Source organism: Pan paniscus, chromosome 1 (genome assembly GCF_029289425.2).
Source record: "Pan paniscus chromosome 1, NHGRI_mPanPan1-v2.0_pri, whole genome shotgun sequence".
Taxonomy (NCBI): Eukaryota; Metazoa; Chordata; class Mammalia; order Primates; family Hominidae; genus Pan; species Pan paniscus.
The window spans coordinates 152,231,064-152,250,243 of NC_073249.2; the positions used below are offsets into that span (position 1 = coordinate 152,231,064).

The 19,180-nt window shown below is 35.3% G+C and overlaps 1 protein-coding gene across 3 annotated transcripts in view; it reads left to right on the forward strand.

Moving 5' to 3' along the window:
- Positions 1–19,180, forward strand: part of ERICH3 (glutamate rich 3) — a 105,824-nt gene that overhangs the window by 25,111 nt on the left and 61,533 nt on the right. For 2 of the 3 annotated variants that reach the window (XM_003830584.5, XM_057303125.2), the window contains exons 3-7: positions 1,926–2,051; positions 5,622–5,693; positions 7,261–7,389; positions 12,300–12,458; positions 16,811–17,026. In XM_003830584.5, the coding sequence (XP_003830632.5) occupies positions 1,926–2,051; positions 5,622–5,693; positions 7,261–7,389; positions 12,300–12,458; positions 16,811–17,026 (702 nt within the window). The remainder of the gene's footprint in view (positions 1–1,925; positions 2,052–5,621; positions 5,694–7,260; positions 7,390–12,299; positions 12,459–16,810; positions 17,027–19,180) is intronic. The other variant, XM_057303124.2, reaches the window with a different exon arrangement.

Genomic DNA, 19,180 nt, shown 5'->3' on the forward strand with positions numbered 1-19,180 from the left:
TTTCCACAAAATTTCTATTCCTCTAAATGTGTACAATGTGAAACCTTTTCAAAATGTTATAGTATTCCATGGAAAGAAAGAGATGTGGTTATAGAAAGTGTTAGCTGTTTACCTTCTTAAAACACAATGGGTTTCCTTAACTATTGTTGCCATGGTGTTGAAAGAGCACGTATTGCATTTCTAATTGTTGTTTCTGTGCTTGGCACTCTAGCTGACAGATCTCAGAGAGCTTGCTTTTCTCCTCCTGAGGATTTGTTATCAGACAGACCTGGCTGAAACCGAGCTTGCCATTTATAAGCCATAGAATCTTGAGTAAATCACTTTCTTAACTTTTTCAGCCCCAACTTCCTCAATTGTAAAATGAGAATGATGGCATGCAGCTCTCAGAATTGTCGTGGCAGTTAGAGATGTGCAATAAATGGGTGTTGTAATTATTGTTACTATTAATGTCACTTCTTTGGATAACAGTCTGTGAACTTTGCCTACAAATGGGAAGGACTTTGTATTTACTTATCAGCATCATTAACAAGCACTTACTGAACACTGGTTGTATGCATGGCAATTCAAATAAGAAAGATGCAGGCCTTTCTCTAGAGGTTCAAATATAGCCTCTCAGCTAGCAGTGTTCAGGGTCACCCAGAAACCCGACAGAAAATGCGAATGTGAGACCTAATTGAATCAGAAGCTCTGTTAAGGGACCTATCAGTTTTTCAACAAGCCCTGCAGGTGGTTCTGATGCATGGTCAAGTTGAAGCACCTTTGCCCTATAGGAGCTTCCACTCTAGTTGGGGAGATCAGACATAGTCACACAAAGACTGTAAGTGGGTTATTTGTAATTCCAAGCACACTTTCTATAGGTATACCTCTTTCTTCCAGTGGAAAATGTATTTACAAAAAAGATTATCAATAAGCCATCACTTGTAGCACAACTCTGGTTGATCTTAATACTCCAGTGTGTTGCAACAGTAGTGTTAAAAACTACAGTTAGCAGAATTAAGAAAAATATGTGACTTGCATGAAAGAGGGGAGCAAAGCTTAAATAAGTGGAAAAGAAGAAGGTGAACAATCCATATGGGTAACACTCTTTGTTTACAGGGGATAGAAAACAATACAACAAATCAACAAATATGCCCACAGGAAGAATTAAAGAAAAGAAAAATAAGTAAATCCACAACAAAAATGGCCATTCCTAGGACTTGCAATGATGCCAGTTGAGACCAATATTGAATATCTTCTATGTATGCTAATGCATAATCTGTAAAATTCTGAATCAAAACAACAAATTAAATTACATTTTGGGCTGGAGAGTGGAAGAAAAAAAAAGCAGTAGGAAAACAAAGTAATGAAACCAATTATTTTTAAAGCAAACTGATGAGATCCTCTGTAGCTCGCATGTTTGCCCTTCAAAGTACTTCCTACAAGATCATCAGTCCTGTGATCACTGCTCCTGGTCATTTTTTCAAAGTAGTACCCCGCCCCCTTCCTCCAGGAAAGTGTTCAAAAAAGAAATGAAAAGAACACCTGGGTTCCATCAAGGGAAAATTGTTACTGTGATGAAAATCTTGTTTTAAACGTCAAGTGTGCCACCTGTGTGTGTTTTCACAATGAAGGGTATATGAGACTGCCTTTCTCCTTTTTGCCTCATGAAATATTCATTAAAAGTGAAAGTTGATCAACCATAGTGATATATTCCTTTAGGCTTAAAAGCTACTGATGCTTTCTCTCCCTCTTTCTCCCCTCTCGTTTTTTTTTTCTCTCTCTCCCTCCCTGCCTCCCCAATGCCTCTCTCTCTCTCTTTCTCTGTGTATGTGTGTGTGTGTGTGTGTGTCTGTCTGTCTTCTCCACCCTCCAGCCTCCCTTTTTTGGAAACTAACACCACATTTTCTATTTTATATTTCTATGTATATTTTATTTATTCATGACAGATCACAAGAAGTGGAAGAATACTTTCTGAAAAAGAATATAAACTAAATATTATGAAGCGGGATCATCAAAAATATATCCGGGAATGCTTAGCCCAGGCAATTTTTCATAAAGTTCTTGATATGGAGGTAAAAATATATACTTATTTTTTATTTTATTTTATTTTTTTCTACTTCCACATCACTGAAGATGGAGGTATAAACCTTTACTATTTTCTTTGTAATTGATTTTGTCTAATATGATAATTAATAATGCTTTTGTACCTAGAAAAAGAGATATTCTTTCTGCATTTCATTAAAAAAGAAAATGAAACAAAGAAATACTCAATATCTCTCTGGGTAGCCAGGAGCCAGAAGTCTAGCATAAGCTTTTCTTCATTTCAGTTGGAGGAAAATATGGACATCATTATATATTTTGTGATATTTAATTTTCCAAATGTACGTTTTCCATTTACAATGGCTACTCTAAAACATACCAGCCCTCACCATCTGTACCTCAATTTCCATTTGCTAAAAAAGGTGACATCTGTTTAAATATCAGTAATTCCATTGCCATGAATTATTTCAGATCTGTTATTCTTTTAAGGCTCTGAAGCTCAGCCGTATGTTACATTTCAAGGAATAGGCATTTTAACATCTGCTGTCCCTCCTACCGTAGGCCACTCTGGTCAACATAGATGCACAAACCAAGCATCAACAACATATTTTTTTAATCTGACAGGGTATCTTAATGGGATAGCTAGCTAATTTGATAAATTATTTCAGCCTTGCTCCATGGAACTTGTAGTTTCAAGCATCAACACCATTTTAGTCTCTGAAAAAGCATGTCATTTCTTGGCTTGACCGTACGAGCAGTAAATCAGAAAACTGGGCTCATAAAACCATTGACCTGTGAGTGCAGTAAACATTTATGAACAACTGTAGAATCATCAGTAAACCAATATTAAGTCTAGTGCCGCTGAAAATATTTATTATTATGCTACGTTAGGTAGATGAAGTGTTCACTTAAGATGTATATGATCTGTTAATTTAGGAATTCACTTTTTGCTTCATATCATGTCCATGAATTACATAGAATTGTTGTTTTTCGCCCTAAATTCTTGCTTATAAAAGTATTAGCTGTAATTTTTCTGTGAAAAAAATAAATAAGATTAATAAAACATAAAATTAATACCTTGTTTCAAATTTACTCAATAGGCACTGAGTTCTCTGTTAGCCTTAATCCTTGAAGTCTAGTTTTCCAAAATCTCACTTAACACCCTGTGACACATCATAACTGTTGAATATGCTATTATTTAAATCTTTGTGGATTCCTAGTTTTGAATAAATATTTTAGATAAATGTTAATATGTAATATATTAAATAACATAATTGTTACATAATAGAATAAATAATATATAAACATAATAGAACAAACAATATTTATCTTTAAATTGTCACATTTATCTCACATTTAGTTTATGCTGATGCTCCTTGCTAATACTGCTGTATTCACATTCATGCATTCACTCATGCAATAAGCCATAATTGCAGGTTTACCATGTGCCAGTATGAGGCTGTGTGTTGAAGCTGCAAGGTAGGATTAAAAAAATACTGTAGAATGTGACTAAGTGCTAGAAGAGAGGAACGAATAGAGTGACTTCAGAAAAGAAGAGGAGGATGACTTTTCTCTGTGGGAGTCAGAGGAAACTGAACAGAGGTCTTGCTGTTTCAAGACGAGTGAGGGATCCTGTGAAAATGTGGGAAAGGTGTTCCAGACCTCAGAAGTTGCAGAGGTGTGAAAGGACATAGTAGATGGAAAGGAACCCTCACTGAGGCCAGACTGCACAGTGGGTTAGTTGGCAGGAGTGGCAGGAAGTGACACTCTCCAACAAGTTGGTACCCAGTCTCTGGAGAGCCTTAAATTCTCAACTAAGTTTGGGGTGTAGGTGATGAGGCGATGAAATGTTTTTCAGCAGGGGAGTAAAAGAAATGAGCAGAGCTGTTTTAGAAAGATGATGTTGCTAAAAATGTGGAAGATGGATTAATGAGCTGGAAAAGATTGGAGGTGGGAGGTCAATTAGGAAGCTATTGCCAAAGGGTGTAGGCTAATAGGAGTAGTGGTAATGCTGGGAGACGCAGCTGTCTACAGAGAAGCTGAAGTGGGAGAAAGATTTAAGCTGACTGAATGTGAAGGAGTGAGGGAGAAGAAAGAGCTCAGAAGAAAGATTTTCTCACCTGGTTGGAGGTATGTGCACTGCAGGAGATCAAGAACAACAGCATGGGCTGAAAAGGAACCTTCAAGAGGTCAAAAACATGCCTGTTAGAATGGTGTCCTGGAAGCTGGAAGGTTCTCACAAGCTGCAGAATGGTCAAATAAGATGAGCACTGTGGGAACAAAAGGAAATTAGGTTTGACCCAGAAGACAAAAACATTGGTGGACTTGGCAAAAGTAGTTTCAGCAGTAGGGAAGTGGGAAGTCAGTAGATGTGGATGACTACAGTGAGTTGGGAATAAATGGAAGGTGGAAAAAGGTTGATAGTGAATTGAACAGTTTCATGATAAGTGGGTAGGAGATCAGAGGAAGAGAGAGAGGAAAGGGAAGTGTTAAGAAGAGGATTGATGATAGGGAATTATTGAGTCTGCAGGGTTCCTAAGGCAGCAGGAGGGAACCAAGAACAGAGGGGAAACATTTTTTCAAAGGGCCAATGAATAAAACACTCTCAAATATGTCTAATTAATTTCAATTTGCCTTTTAAGCAGATTATTTTTACATGGGGCTTATTTTTAAATTATAGAATAATATATTACAAAAACTTGGGGGGGAAAGCATAAAAAAGGAAAATAATTACATACAATTCCTCCTTTCAGAGACAACGGCTGTTAACGTGCATTTCTTTCTAGTCTCTTTTCTATTCATATTTTTACCTTAGTAAACTCATACTATGTTGTGACAGGGACAACAGGGTTTTGTGAAAAAACAAGCGAAAAACAGTAAGCTAGTGTCAGATAGGCCAAGGTTGAAATTACAGCTCCTCCCCTGGCTGGGTATATGACCTGGGGCAAGTTCATTATCCTCTGCCTCAGTGCCTTTGTTTGTAAAATAGGGTGGCTTGGCAATTAGAGTTGTTCAAGAAGAAATAATGTATGTGAAGAACCTTCCTAGCACAGGGACAGATACACAATATGAGCTTGATAAATTAAATTGTATTTCTGTGAAATTCTGTATCCTGCTTTTATCCTGCATTATGTGCATTGTCCATTTTTTAAACAAAATCTGTATGAACCTTATATAATGATCAATTATATTTTATTCCATCATATGGATGTGCCAGAAAGATAGCCATTCTCTTTATAGTTCATATTGTTTCTGCATTTTTTTTTTGCCTTGAAGAGAAAGGAAAAAAAATCTTTCAGATAGCATCTTTGTGCATAAGACATTTTAAAAAATTACTTAGATTTCCCACAGGTTTAGAAGTGAAACTTAAGAGATAAAGGTTATGAACACTTTTAACTGCTTAATATATGTTCAAAATTGAATTTCCAGATAGTTGCACCAATTTATATTCCCACTTGTGCACTGATGCAGATGATTCTTCTCCATCTCAATGACAAGAGGACTAATTGAGAATATAGTTAGCTGTTGGAATTATTTTCCTCTAAACTGGTCTTTGCTATAACCGATATGATTCTCTCCTTTATTCTTTCCTGTATGCTTAGCATTGCCATCAGCTTGAAATAAAAAAGAAATTGGAGACCTTAGCTAGGAAGGAGCGAATCCAGAGGTTTAAGGTAAGGAGTTATATAACTCTCTTTTACTTCATAGTATTATTTTATGATTTTAAAAAAAACAGTGAAACTATGATTCCAGTTCCCTGGGACACTTTACTTTTGGTTAAAACATAGTTGAAGTCAATGATGGTTCACCAAGCCTAAATCTTAGCCATCATCATTACAGAAGATTGTGACAAATATAGGAGCTGTTTGTACAAAACAAATTTTAATGAGGCACAAACCTTTCAAAGACAAACTTGAAAATGCTCTTGAAATTTTGCTTTTATATATTCTTGTGATACAGGCCAAGGGATTTTTGTTTGTGTCTTAAAAAGGTAAAAATGGATGGTAATATTTCCAACCTGATGGAAAACAGGGCTTTTTAAGAATGATACAATGACACATTTTCATTTGAATGTGACCCTTGGAAATATATGGTGGAAAGGATCCTCTTTAGCAAAAGAAAGCATGATAAAGGGTAGATTTTGTAAAATGCATTTTAAAATTCTTTGTTTGTTTTCTATTTTTTAAATATATCTTCTTTGCAGTGAACTCAGGAAATATAAACTTGAATCAAGAGATGAGATATTCAGTTAAATTCAAGATTTCCATTTAGATTGGCAGTTTTACTCAGTTTCTTAAGTCATTTGTAATCACATGTTGTTCTTGATTTTCTGTGTACTGTAGTATTACAAATGTGTGGCCTAAGATACGTTTCACAAACTGATGAATATTTGTAAAGCTTCTGTAGAATAACTTGCCATAAAAGACAGTAATTTTTCACCCTTGCCTGATGGACTCAGGTCTATTTTATCAGGGTGAGAAGATAATTTTGTTACAAAAATGTTTTCAAATGACAGAAGATGGGTCCAAGATCAAAGAGTTGGTGTGTAGAGATTTGTGGTTAATCCAACTTTGCCAGTATTGCCCTACATCAAGGACTGAGTCATAGATTCTGTAATTTATCTGCTGAAATGTTGATGGAGAAAATGTGGTTACTGGAAAAAAAGAGTCACTCACACTGCATGAAGCAGGAAAAGTTGCTGTGTGTTATTCACCCTTGCCCAGGTAGCCAGACCCACTAAAGGAAGTACATGGGCATATTGTAGCATTGTCAGAGATTTGCTACCCTTGTGCCTCTTCATATGATTTTTATTTGAACAATTTTCACTTTATTACTGAATTTGGCACAAGATATATTTTAGCTCTCATTTTTTTAAAACATGGAACACTTTTTGCCTAATGGAATTATTTATTTTCTAAGATAGAAAAGTACTATTTCTGGTAGTCTACTGATCGCAGTAGTAAAGCTCATTATGTCTTTTGTAGTGATCTGCTTGAAGCAAATTAGCAAATATTATTGCTAAAATGGAGGATACGCTGCTTTTGCAGTTATTTCTTTGAGCACAACTAAAGCCGACTCAATTTCTTGCCTTACCACCACACCTAACTCCTTAACAAAAGTAACTCTTGGAAGAAATGAGAAATAATTTCTTTAGTCATATAGTATTTCGTACATGTCATGCATAATCTAACCTAGATTACTAACTATGCATCTATTTGCTAAATTGCTGTCTTATTCTAGGGAGAGCACACAAGAAGGTCTGTTGAAAATAACATGCCAATCCTATCTCCCCACCCACCAGTTGGCCCAAAGACTAATCGTGGCCATAGTGTTCTGGTTGATGAAGGACATTCCAGTCCGTTAGCACTGGTGAGTAATATTAAACACTTCGTCATGCAGTATCCCAGCTAATTAATTTATTATTTCTTATTCTCAGAAGGGATACTCTCTGGGAGCATGACTCCGTAATGCTGCCAGTCCTACTGAATGAAAATATAGTCTTATATCTGTTCAACTCTGTCTCTTCTGAATATCTCACTTCTAGTCAATATCACTTACTGCCAAATCAATTTTGCTCGTTAATGCTAGATTAGTTTTCTGGAAGTCCAGATTACTTATGTTATTTCCATACCCAGGTACTTTCCCTGGCCTGTATTCCCTACAGAAAAGCTCAGACTCTCAGGTGACATTTAAGACCCTAAACCATATGACCTCAAATTAGCTATTCCAAATTTTTTCTGCATGATTACTCTTTAGCACCCTTCAATGCAGCAAAATGGGACCACTATACATATTCTATATTTTCTGACCTCTGGATTTTTTTCATGCTGTTCCTTCTACTTCCACCTTATCTGTACATATTCAATGGTACCATGTAGCATATTGGGCTAAATACTAACATTTGAGCTTCTTTTATTAAAAGTCTGTGCACATACTCTAAAATAAAAATAATTAAATGTACAGAAATTCTATCTGAAGAAACTGAACACTGATATTTTATTCCAGGTTGATTCATTTCTAATCTAAAAGTGGTGTTTGCTTGAGGGAAGGTAAAGTACCTTGAAATAATATAGATACAGGAAAAGATTTATAAAACATTTGCTGGAGGTTGATGGTTTAAGTTGTAAATAAATTGCTTGATTATGTCTTTATTCTTGCTTTGTGTAGCCTAATATATTTCCTTGTTAACATGTACTTTTTCTGAATTGCAAAATATTTATGGAGAAATTGCAATGCTTTCACAGATTGTTGAAGTAGGTTCATCACATATAGTGTTAAGCTTTGACATTTTTCAAAGGGTAAATATGTTTTGACATTTCTTGATGAACAGCTCAAATGATGAAAAGCAACCATCTTTCCTTTGTTGTCACCCTATTTCCAGGTTTGATTTGAATATATATGTATACAAATTCTTTTATTGGATGGCAAATTCACTAGACTCTCAAAAGCTTAACCTGAGTGAAACAAAAGAAACAATCAAGTGCTGTTTTCTGTCTTCCCACCTGTTTCAGAGAGGAAAAATCCTTGAAAGGCTTTCTTTTCAATTTTCCAGCTGAACACCCTCAATAAATAGTTTATGATACATCCAGCAGATCTTAATGTGGTAGGAGTGAAAAAGTAATTTTAAAATTACAGGAAACACTGACACCAGCTTCAAAAACCTTTCTCTCTGGTAAGCCAGGATTCTTCATGTGGACTGCCCTGATGGTGCTTTTGCACCGTAAGGGATACCTATTGTGATCTTGGAATTAAATAGGTCCCATTTTACAGAAATCCAAATCCCCCTCCCTTTTTTTTCCATCTGGATACATATTCTTTAAATTTGACTCATGATCTCCAAGTGTCCCTGAGATGAAGATAATAATCCTTTTGAGATCTTGCCATTGATTTTTTCTTTTTTAACTTTTTTAAGTGAATAAGGAAAGCATCCAATGCAATGTTAGTGCCCTTGGTAACCTAAACTTTCAAAATAGTATACAGATTTTTAGCTGTACCACTCCCATTAAAATGATGGAAAATCATTTCAGCTAATTCTGCATATGCTTGGAACATTCACCCACACTGATCTTCTACTAAGAATTAGAAATGCTCAGCTAAGCTAAGTAATCACCAGGTAGTTAATTTCAATTCATATTCTGGTATGGTTTTCAGAATGTTAAGCTACAATGCCATATTTATTCCAAGAAAATATATTACACACAATTTAAAATATAGTGAATTTAAGGTGGCTTCTGATGTGAACTACAACAATTTGTAGCTCACAGCTGTTAGTTAATGGTGCAGATTTGCTTTTAGAGATAAATGTAATCAGTTAAACATTTGACTACCACATTCATCTAACTGAATGATATCTATATGCAAATGTAGGGAAGTAAAATTTAGAGCACAACAGCCAATAGATCATGTTCTAGTTTGCAGTAAACTGTTCTCTTAAATTTCTACAATAGATTTTTCAAGTTTTTGTGTTCAGTTGGATTATTTGACAGGAGAGATCCTTGAGGCATGTTTGTTTCACAAAGTTCAAAAGAATTCTTTTGGGTGATCTGATTCCTTTGTTCAGAAACCTCTGTTCTAATTTCTCTTTGTGGGTTTTAAGACCTTTTACCTTTTGGACCATATAGGCTTATTTTTTGTTTCTTTAAAGCAAATCCTGCTTTAGTCAATCCACTTGGCTTCTCATATTGGTTGTGACATAGGTTTGTGTATGAAAACTGTAAATATGCCAATGTAAACATTGGCATAAACAAAAGGGTCTCCTCCCCATCTCAGCATATCCATGAGTCTCAGCTGGCATGCTATCTTAACTCTGTGAAGTCATCAAAAGCCCAGACTCCTTTTGTGTTGCTGATCTGCCAAACTTAGGGTGTTGCTTTTATCCATAAAATCCAAGATGGTATATCGCCATTTGGATATTTCACCAGAGGGAAGAGGTAAAGTGAGAGCACATATCTTCTCTCTAAGCACATGATCTGGAAGTCTCATGTGTCACTTCTGCTCTCATCTTATTGGCCAAAACTGAGGCATACATCTACACAGAATTACAAGGGATGCTGGGAAATGTCATCTTTATTCATAATAACCATGTTCCCAGTGAAGAAAAGAAAACAGATATTGGGGAATATTATCTTTGCTACTCTTCCCATGTCTTGCTCACAACCAGCTTTCTTCCTGGTCGGATATTCAAATGTATCCTTCTTCTCTGCTTATCCACTTTCTTCTCTTGTTTACTATTGGGATAAAATCTAACTGCTTCTGTGGAACTTTAAGTTGTATTAGCCTCTTTGGCTTACCCTAAAGATTCTAAGAACTTTTACTTCTAAGTTCTGGTCTCAGGTATTTTATTATCTGTTTGGCAGTATTTGTGTGGTTCATTTGACACTAGTTGTTTTGTGTTGCCATTAGATGTTAAAAATTACTTTTTATGTTCTCACGGTTTCTATGGTGGGAATTCAATAAATGTTGACTTAACAAAATCAGAGATTTAGCAACATGACATGCTTCTCAAGCCTAACTTCTAAGGCTGGTTTTTGGTAGTAGGAGCTGCCTTATCATCATTTTTTAAAGTATTTACACACACTTTTCCAGAGCTGAATATTTGTTGTTCACCATTCTTTAAAGTTAATGTATTAAATCCTTTTCATTAGTCACTTATATACCATCCTTCTCATCCTCCTTCCTAAATATATATGTACAATTCTTGATAGACTTTCTACTATTTTATTGCATTAGAACAATTGGGTCAAAAGTCTGATGTATTCTACTTTTGACACATTGCTAATCTTTTTTTTTTTTTTTTTTTTTTTTCTGAGACAGCATCCCACTCTGTGGCCCAGGCTGAAGTGCAGTGGTACAGTCCCAGTTCACTGCAGACTCTACCTGCCTGGGATCAGGTGACCTCCCACCTCAGACTCCTGAGTAGCTGGCGCACATCATCACACCCAGCTAATTTTTGCATTTTTTGTAGAGACAAGGTTTCACCATGTTGCCCAGGTCGATCTCCAACTCCTGGGCTCAAGTGTTCTACCCACCTTGGCCTCCCAAAGTGTTGGGATTACATGTGTGAGCCGCTGCACCCAGCCACATTGCTAATCTTTATACTAAACTAACAATATTCTTTCAATGCCCCAAAAGCACTTCTAATGCACTATACAAGCACTTTTGGCATTTGCTGCGGTATATTCTTGATTAGAAAATGCATCCGTCAGTGGCTCAGCAGGAGGTAGACAGATGGCTCAAACAGTGTAATTAGAAAGTGTTTAATAAGCTATTTGCAAAGAAGTAGGCAGGGCTAAGGAAAACCAACTAGGGATGCTAAGCATGCTAGGGTCAGCATATCAGGAGCCACAGCACCCAGGCCTAATGGGGGAACAGAGGAATTGCACACCAGAACCAGCTGCTAGTACCTGTAGCTGGGAGAGGGCTTCCCAGTAGGAGCTGTGGACTTTGGTAGAGGGACCCAGCTGGCCCATTATGACCCTGCAGGGTGAGTCAAGGAGAAGAAAGACCCTAATTTCATCTCTTGCTAGTGCCTGTCACTAGTGGACTCCAGCTGCAGTCCTGAGGTTAGTGTGTGTAGTCCCGAAAGGAGTGACCCCCAGAGTCTAGGTCAGGCCAGAAAAGGTGAATGGTAGATCTAGAGGGACAAATGGAAAATATCTAGCATAGAAAACATATCCAATTTTATATACATTTTCCAAAGTTGCCAGTTACAATTTTTTTTATTTTTGTTTTCCTAGTATTTCAAGGATGCCGTTGAATAAATTGTAATGCATTTCCTTTCCTCTTTTGTTTGAATTATACTGTCTGCTTTTACTTCAGCACCAGTCTTAAGGCTTAAAAGATTCAGAGTAGAGTTTATATTGAAGACATTTAGACAGAAATGAGTCCATTCCAATAATATCCTTTTAGACCTCTAAAATAGGAACGTTATTCAACGTAACATTAAATTGAGCAAAGCCATTGTATGAAGAGCATAAATTAGTTATTGTCAGCAAGTTTGCAGTATGAATGAAAATACAGGAATGTAATGGAGGACATCTCCTTTGTCTAGAATGCTCTATAATTGTGGCATTTAGTTATGTAGAGGACTTCAACACCGTATGTTTTAACAAATACTTTGGGTCATAAGGGTATGTATAATGGAAGGACATAATTAAAGTTTAATCTGTTCAGTAAAAAGGCACCATTAATTACTCTAGGCAATTTATTGGGTTATTAATTGGTTCTGGAAACATGTCAAGATACTAATTTAAATGGAATTTTTTCCCCTAATTGTCTAGACAGCCCCTCGACCATATACTGCTCCAGGAAATATGCAGCCTCCAATTCGATTACAGCCTCTTCCCAGTAATCCTGCAGTAGAAACTGTTCCAAAGGTAACTTCAAGGTCCAGATCAAAAACTTCATTGCTGGAAAATGAAGCTCTGTTTCCCATTGGGGTAAATGTTATTTTTATCAATAAATATATTTTAATTTTTGAGTAGATTATTATAGGTCATTACAGTGGTCAAGGTATTATATTCGATTAAAATCTGCACAGTGAAAATTATATTGTATATGTATGAAACACTTACTACATACTTGTGATTAATTATGTCTTACTCAAATGGGAAGGCCTGTAATTTGTGTCACTGAGCAAAAAAGTAAAGAATAGATTGGTAATAATGCATGGTGATTTCTCCTTAGTTTACAAGGCTGATTGAAAAACAAAGGGGAAAACTTTTCTGAACCAGATACAACTTCTATCAGAAAAGACCTAGTGTTGACTTCTTCCAAATTTTAAACGCATGAAACCTAGAAAATGAAACTTTCCAAGAATAGGTTTGCATTTGCATGCCAACTTACTTTCCCATCAATGTATGAAATTGCTTCAAGTTTGACTTTTAAAATGTTGAATATAGAAAGAATAGAATGTCCATCTTTAAAAAACGCTGAGTTTATCACACATAGGAGCTTGATTCTGCTACCCTCTCAAGGTTATATCTCAGATAATTTTCCCTTATTTTAATGGAGCAGAGGAAGGAGGTATGGTAACCATGAAACATGAGTTACTTAAATAGGGAGGAGGAATTAGTACATTCACTAATTAGAGAAAGTATTGTTAATTTTTCTAAAATGAAGAAAATTTTGCCAGCTTAAGAAAAAACCTGTGACATGACTACAATTGTCATTATGTTCAAAGGAATGATTATGTTTCATTTAAGAAACACAAGATATACGAAATTACGATATTTTTATTTTTAATTGGCAGATAACCTTGACACTAAGAAATTAATTCAGACAAGTGATTGTGTTTCACAGTAAAAGTATAAATACAACTCTAAAAATAATAATATATTAATCTTCTTAATATGCTTTTCAGTTTCTGAAGCACTTTTCATAAATCTTATTTCAGTTAATTTAATAATAGTTTTCTAGAAACCAAGAGAAATTAATCCAAAAGTGGTGGTGCTTCATCCAGGGAAGACTGCTTACAGTTAGGCAGGAACTTCTTGAGTCATATGTCAATTAGTTTGACACTTTCTAGGCTCTGGTCTCCACTTTGAAGACCCAGAGATTTCCTGTTTTAGCCAGGGTCCAGGAATAGTCACATCTTGTGAGACTGTCCAGGCTAACTAAATGAACTCAAAACAAGCTCATTTTTCTCTAGATAATAAATGAAAATGGGCAACTCAATGATATTCAGGGGCTATTTATTCACCAAGAGATGTCATAGTCAAGGCTTATAGAAGAAGTGCATTATCCCCTAGTAGGCAGACATATATGAGAAGCCAAATCACAATGAGAAAGTTGCCTAGTGAGCATGGAATCAGAATGAGGGGAGATAGTGTAATAGAATGTTAATCGTATAAGGCCTATACGGCCTGATACACCCATCTCATCTTGGGAATGGGCTAGCCAAAGGTACCAGAAAACTCAAAGGTCTTTGGCTAAAACCCTCTGTATCCTCCAGCGGTAACTTTGCCATTAGGACTAGAAATATTCAAAGTCCAATGAGTAGGATTTCCTCTCCCCTAGATAGTATTCGAATGGGTGCTTTTCATGCTTGCCAAGGTGATTATACTATTTTTTAAGTTCCATAATTATTAGTGCTACTTTGATCAATACTTTGTCCCATTAGACATGTGAACACCATCAATCAGGTATTATTTAAGCTCTGCTGGCTGGGGAGCAATTTTTTTTTCCTTTAATGTGACTCTTCAAATCTGTTCTGAGCCACTGGATAGATTTACTAATTGAATCTTTACAGGGCCTTTTCCTGTTTCAAGTTTTTGGGGTATGTATTATTGAAAGACAGGCAGCTAATGGTAGCTGTCATGTGCTGACAAGATTGAGATAAATTCCACAATAATGTCAACTAGCTAAACTCACTTTTCATTTAGTAAATATTTATTGAGCATTTATGATGGCCTTGGTACTGCCTTAGGCATCAAGACAGACAAAAGTAACTTATTGGAGCTTATAGTGTAATGTTCACAGACAAAGTATACTGTGATTATGTCTTATCTGTAATTTTTTTCAATGGCATTGATGATGAAAATGATTTAATATAAAATCAGACAAGAAGCTCCTAAAGAAGAATAATATTCTGTACATTGCTGATTATGTAGCGAGCACTCAAAAAACTCTTATTGCTTTTTTAAAGAGTAAAGTATATACATGTTGAAAGTACTTGAAGGTACAACAGATAGAAGTAGGTTGAACTTTGCTAAGTAGCAGGAGTGAGAGTCTTTAATTTAGGCAAAAGTGATTTGGCCAAAAACAGACGGGATGAGATGCAAATGAGGAAAAATAATGACTTGATTGAAAATGAATGATGTTAGAATGAGAGTTTCTCATATATTATTGGTAGAAGTAGAAATTAATACAAGTATTTGTGAAGGCAATATGGAAATATCTATCACCATTTTAAATGAACATGCTCAAGCATTTTAACATGTAGGAATTTATCCTACGAATACAGAATATGTGTAAAGAAACAGATTCAAGAATATTTTGTACTGTTGTATTTGCAAAAGTGAACAATTGGAAGATACCTAAGTAATAGGGTATTGTTTTAACTTGTTATGTTATATTAAAGTACATTTAAAAAGTATTATTACTTGCACTGGCATGAAAAGATGTCCAAAATGCTGTTGAACTAAAAGAAGCAAGGTAAAGAACAACATGTTAATTTTTTTGAAAAACTGGTAAACCATTTCCAAAGAAGGCATGTAATTGATTGATGCCTACTCAGAAATAATTTTGTTTTAAATCCTTAAACACAAAAAGTTCTAGATTCATTGATTTTCTTGTCATTATTTTTTACTTATTTTTATTTTTTATTACAATATAAATGTACTCCTTTACAGAAAAAATGGAAAATATAAGAAAAGAAAAATTAGAGCATGACAAAATGCAATATCAACCATTCTAACAATTATAAACTCCTTGGTGAATATCCACTTAAATCTCTTTCGGTTCATATGCTTTTTTAAATCAAAATATGGGCTATCCATGCCCTTCATTTATAAGTTCCTTTTGCTCATTTAGCAATGAGAGATATTTGGAGAGTGACTTTCCTTTCTACAAAATAATTTTTCACCAATAAGCATATTAAAATACAAACTAAGTTGATCAAAAATTAATTAGAAATTTAAAAATAAACATAAGTACAATATAAATTTATATTGTAGAAATAGAAATAAATTGGTGCAAAATAGATAAACCTACTTAAATATTCCTTAAAATTTGGGAAACTACCTCAGATACCCAAAAATTACCAATTTGTGAAAATTCAGTGACTCACTTATACCTGACAAATGTAATTATTGACTATACCTTTAGTGTTTTTTAATGATTAAAATAGTACATGCTGATTAAACTCTAAAACAATATGAAGGGATATCCCTAAAGGTAGCCCCACATTCAAGTTTTTTCAGTCATTCTTGTTTTTAATCAGAATTCACACGTAAATTATTTAAAAGAAATTTATGGTCATACCATATGAACCTTTTTATTTCAGGATAAATATATTCATGTTATTTTTGTTTAAGCCCGGTGAGATCTATCATAGGAACAAAGCAAGTTTTAGTTAAACATCTTCCTATTGATGGACTTATATGATGTTACATTTTGTGCAACTAACTTCTTCATATATATGTGTGTGTGTGTGCATGTGTGTATATGTATCCTTATACACATTTATATTAGTGAACTTGTATAGTTATCTGTGTAGGATTTATTCCTACCACTAGAATTTCTAGGTCAAAGGATATATACCTTAAAATTTTGATAAATATTTTAATTTTTCCTCTGTAAATGTAATAATTTACTCTAAATAGTACATGAGTTATTTATGCTAAACAGTACATGCCAGTTTGTTTACAGCTTTGCAAACCCTGCATATTCTAATACCTAGATGCCTGAAATAATAATATGAAAAAAGTCCTAATTTCCTATTGCTAACTGGACTAAAGCTCTGCTTTAAAGCACACTTCAAACTTCTTGATCTTAAATTGTTTAATTGTATTGGGTTTAATGGATTGTTGAAGAAAAACCCCAAAAGTACTATAAAAGTGTCATCACTTTATGTTAGTTAAAAAATATACCACATAAGGTTAGAATTTTTAATTTGCTGCAGATACTACAAAGTGTCATTTTTCAGCAGACTGGAGTGTTTTGAGTTTGTCTATTGATATCAGTTGTATTTGCATGCAATGTCAATCAGTTAGGCTTGTCTTTAAATTTGGGTTACATTGAGTCACTGATTCTGTTTCATTGGTTCTTATGTGATGAAATATGATTACAGGGCAAGAAGGCAGTGATGAAGTTCAGGAACTCCATAGGCAATTCACAGAGAATGAATTCATATCAACTTCCAAACATTAACAGTTACATGATGCCTATTCCTCCTCCACTTCCCCCAAATGGGAAAATCACAAGAGAAAATAGATCTGAAACATGGAGAAGGAGAAGATTTCGTCCAACCACTGCTCCAAATGGCTTAGAACCTCTTTTGACCAAGGTGATTATGGAACGAATTTTTCTTTTATTAATTTCTCTCAGATTACATTGCACTATTAGATTTCCAGGTTTGCAGTAAAAGAATTTGGAGGAAATTGCATGCAAAATGTTGCGTGTAAAGAAATACAATTTTATAAGTAAGCTTGAATGTATCTGAAACCAAAGGCTTGAGTAATTCAGTTGCATAATGAGTTTAGCACAATTAATAATAAAAGATTTAACAATTCTTGTGGTCAAATTTAATTTGACCAATACGTATTTCCAAATCATTTATTTCCTTAAATGCACCTGTTCAGTCACATGTTGTTAGAAATATCTTAACATCTAATTTGTAAAAATTCAGAAACCTTGATATACCCCAAAAACATAATATAGTTTATTTTGAACAATTTATGGCAAATTACTGTATCATACATAGATAAATTATTTCAGTAATTTTTTAAGAGATTACAGTTTGTTGTACTGATTTCCTCAAAATACTAATAGAAGAAACAATTTTAAGGCCTGTTGGACTTTATACACATACAAGCTAGTAAGAAGGCAAAATATCTCTTCATTTTTATTATGTTAAATATACAACCAATAGCAATTAAATGAAAGTTTTGTGATTGGCAAATAAGCTGGGTCAACATTTCACTGACTGACCATCAAGAAGTGAAGTGCCAGCATGCACATAGATTCTTAAAAACCAACTTCACTTTCAGGAACCTTATTCACCCCATGTCCACATCTCACTCCCAGCAGCTGTCCTTACCTCTAACCTTCTCAGAAGATGGGGACCATCTTCTTCCTGCTTGCTTGAATTTCCTTTTTTCAACTCTACTTTTACCAATTCTCTCCCTTGGTTGCTGTCTTTGACAGGATGTTTTCTCTCTCATCCCCAAGGCCCACCCTTGCCCTGCATCTTTGATCAGATACTCTTTCACTGTCAGTGGTAGCTCATACTATCTGTCATTCTCTCTAATTTGGATTTGCTGCCTTCCTCTAATACTCATCTCTGTCTCTCAACATATCCAGGCCTTAGATAAAAGAGCAAATTATTTCCTCACATGCTGCAACCTTAGACTTCTGTTTTATCTTTTCTTCATTAGTAAGTTCTCTATAGAGCAGTTTACTGGAGCTTAGTCTAACAACCCCAGGCAACTCAACTTACAACAATATTCTTGCTCACAATTTTATGGTCAGCTGTAATTCTAGGACCCAGAGTGGAGGAACAGCTCAGAATGAAGGAGTCTGGAATATGTTGGCCTCATTCATGGGCAACAGAACCACAGAATGCTTTTAAGGTTCCACTCAGGAGTGGCACATGTCACTTACACTTGAATGCCATTTGGCAAGCCCTTGACCAAGACTGACCTCAATGGAGTAGGAAGTTATCAGTCTCTCACAGAAAAGGGCAGTGAATATTTGGAACAATAATAGAATCTACCATATCCACTAACTTAATTTTTCACTCTGCATGCTGGCATTGGTTTCTACCTGGCCAATGAACATGCTCTCAAAAGATGTGGCTCACACTTAGCAAAAACAATGACTTACTCATCATTCTGAAACACTTGGGGGGCAGGATTTGATTTTCGGGTGTTAAAATGTATTACTGGGATACATTCTACCTGTTCATGCTCTTTTAAAACACAAGTTTAAATGTCTCACAAGCCATAAGAATATATAAAGTCTTATCTATATGTACAAGTTCAACAACAATAACCAAGCAAGCACCATGCACTCACTACACCTTCACGATGAACTCTACTATCATATTATGCAAGAGCCCCCTTTTTCCTGCCCCATCATTCTTTAATTTTTCCAGAGCAAGCACCATGCTGACTTCCCTGTGAACTATGTCCCTGCTTTTCTTTAGAGTTCTATCGCTTATATGCATAAAACTTCAGAAATAAGCTCAAACCTAGCATTGTAATGAAAGGACGCTATTTCTGGAAGAAAACAAGCGAATAGAATCTTTGGGTCACAGCCTGGGTTTGGTTTTTAAACAGTTTTAAAAGCCCCTTCTGGGGAAGTCAGAGTGGTCAGGTCATGAGTGTGTCAAGGTATCTGGTGGGGTCCTAGTGTGAGCCAGACACTGGATGTCCAGCAGGAAAATGACCAGGAGAATGGGCTTCTGTAGCTGGGCATGGAGGAGGGAGCAGCAGCCTCT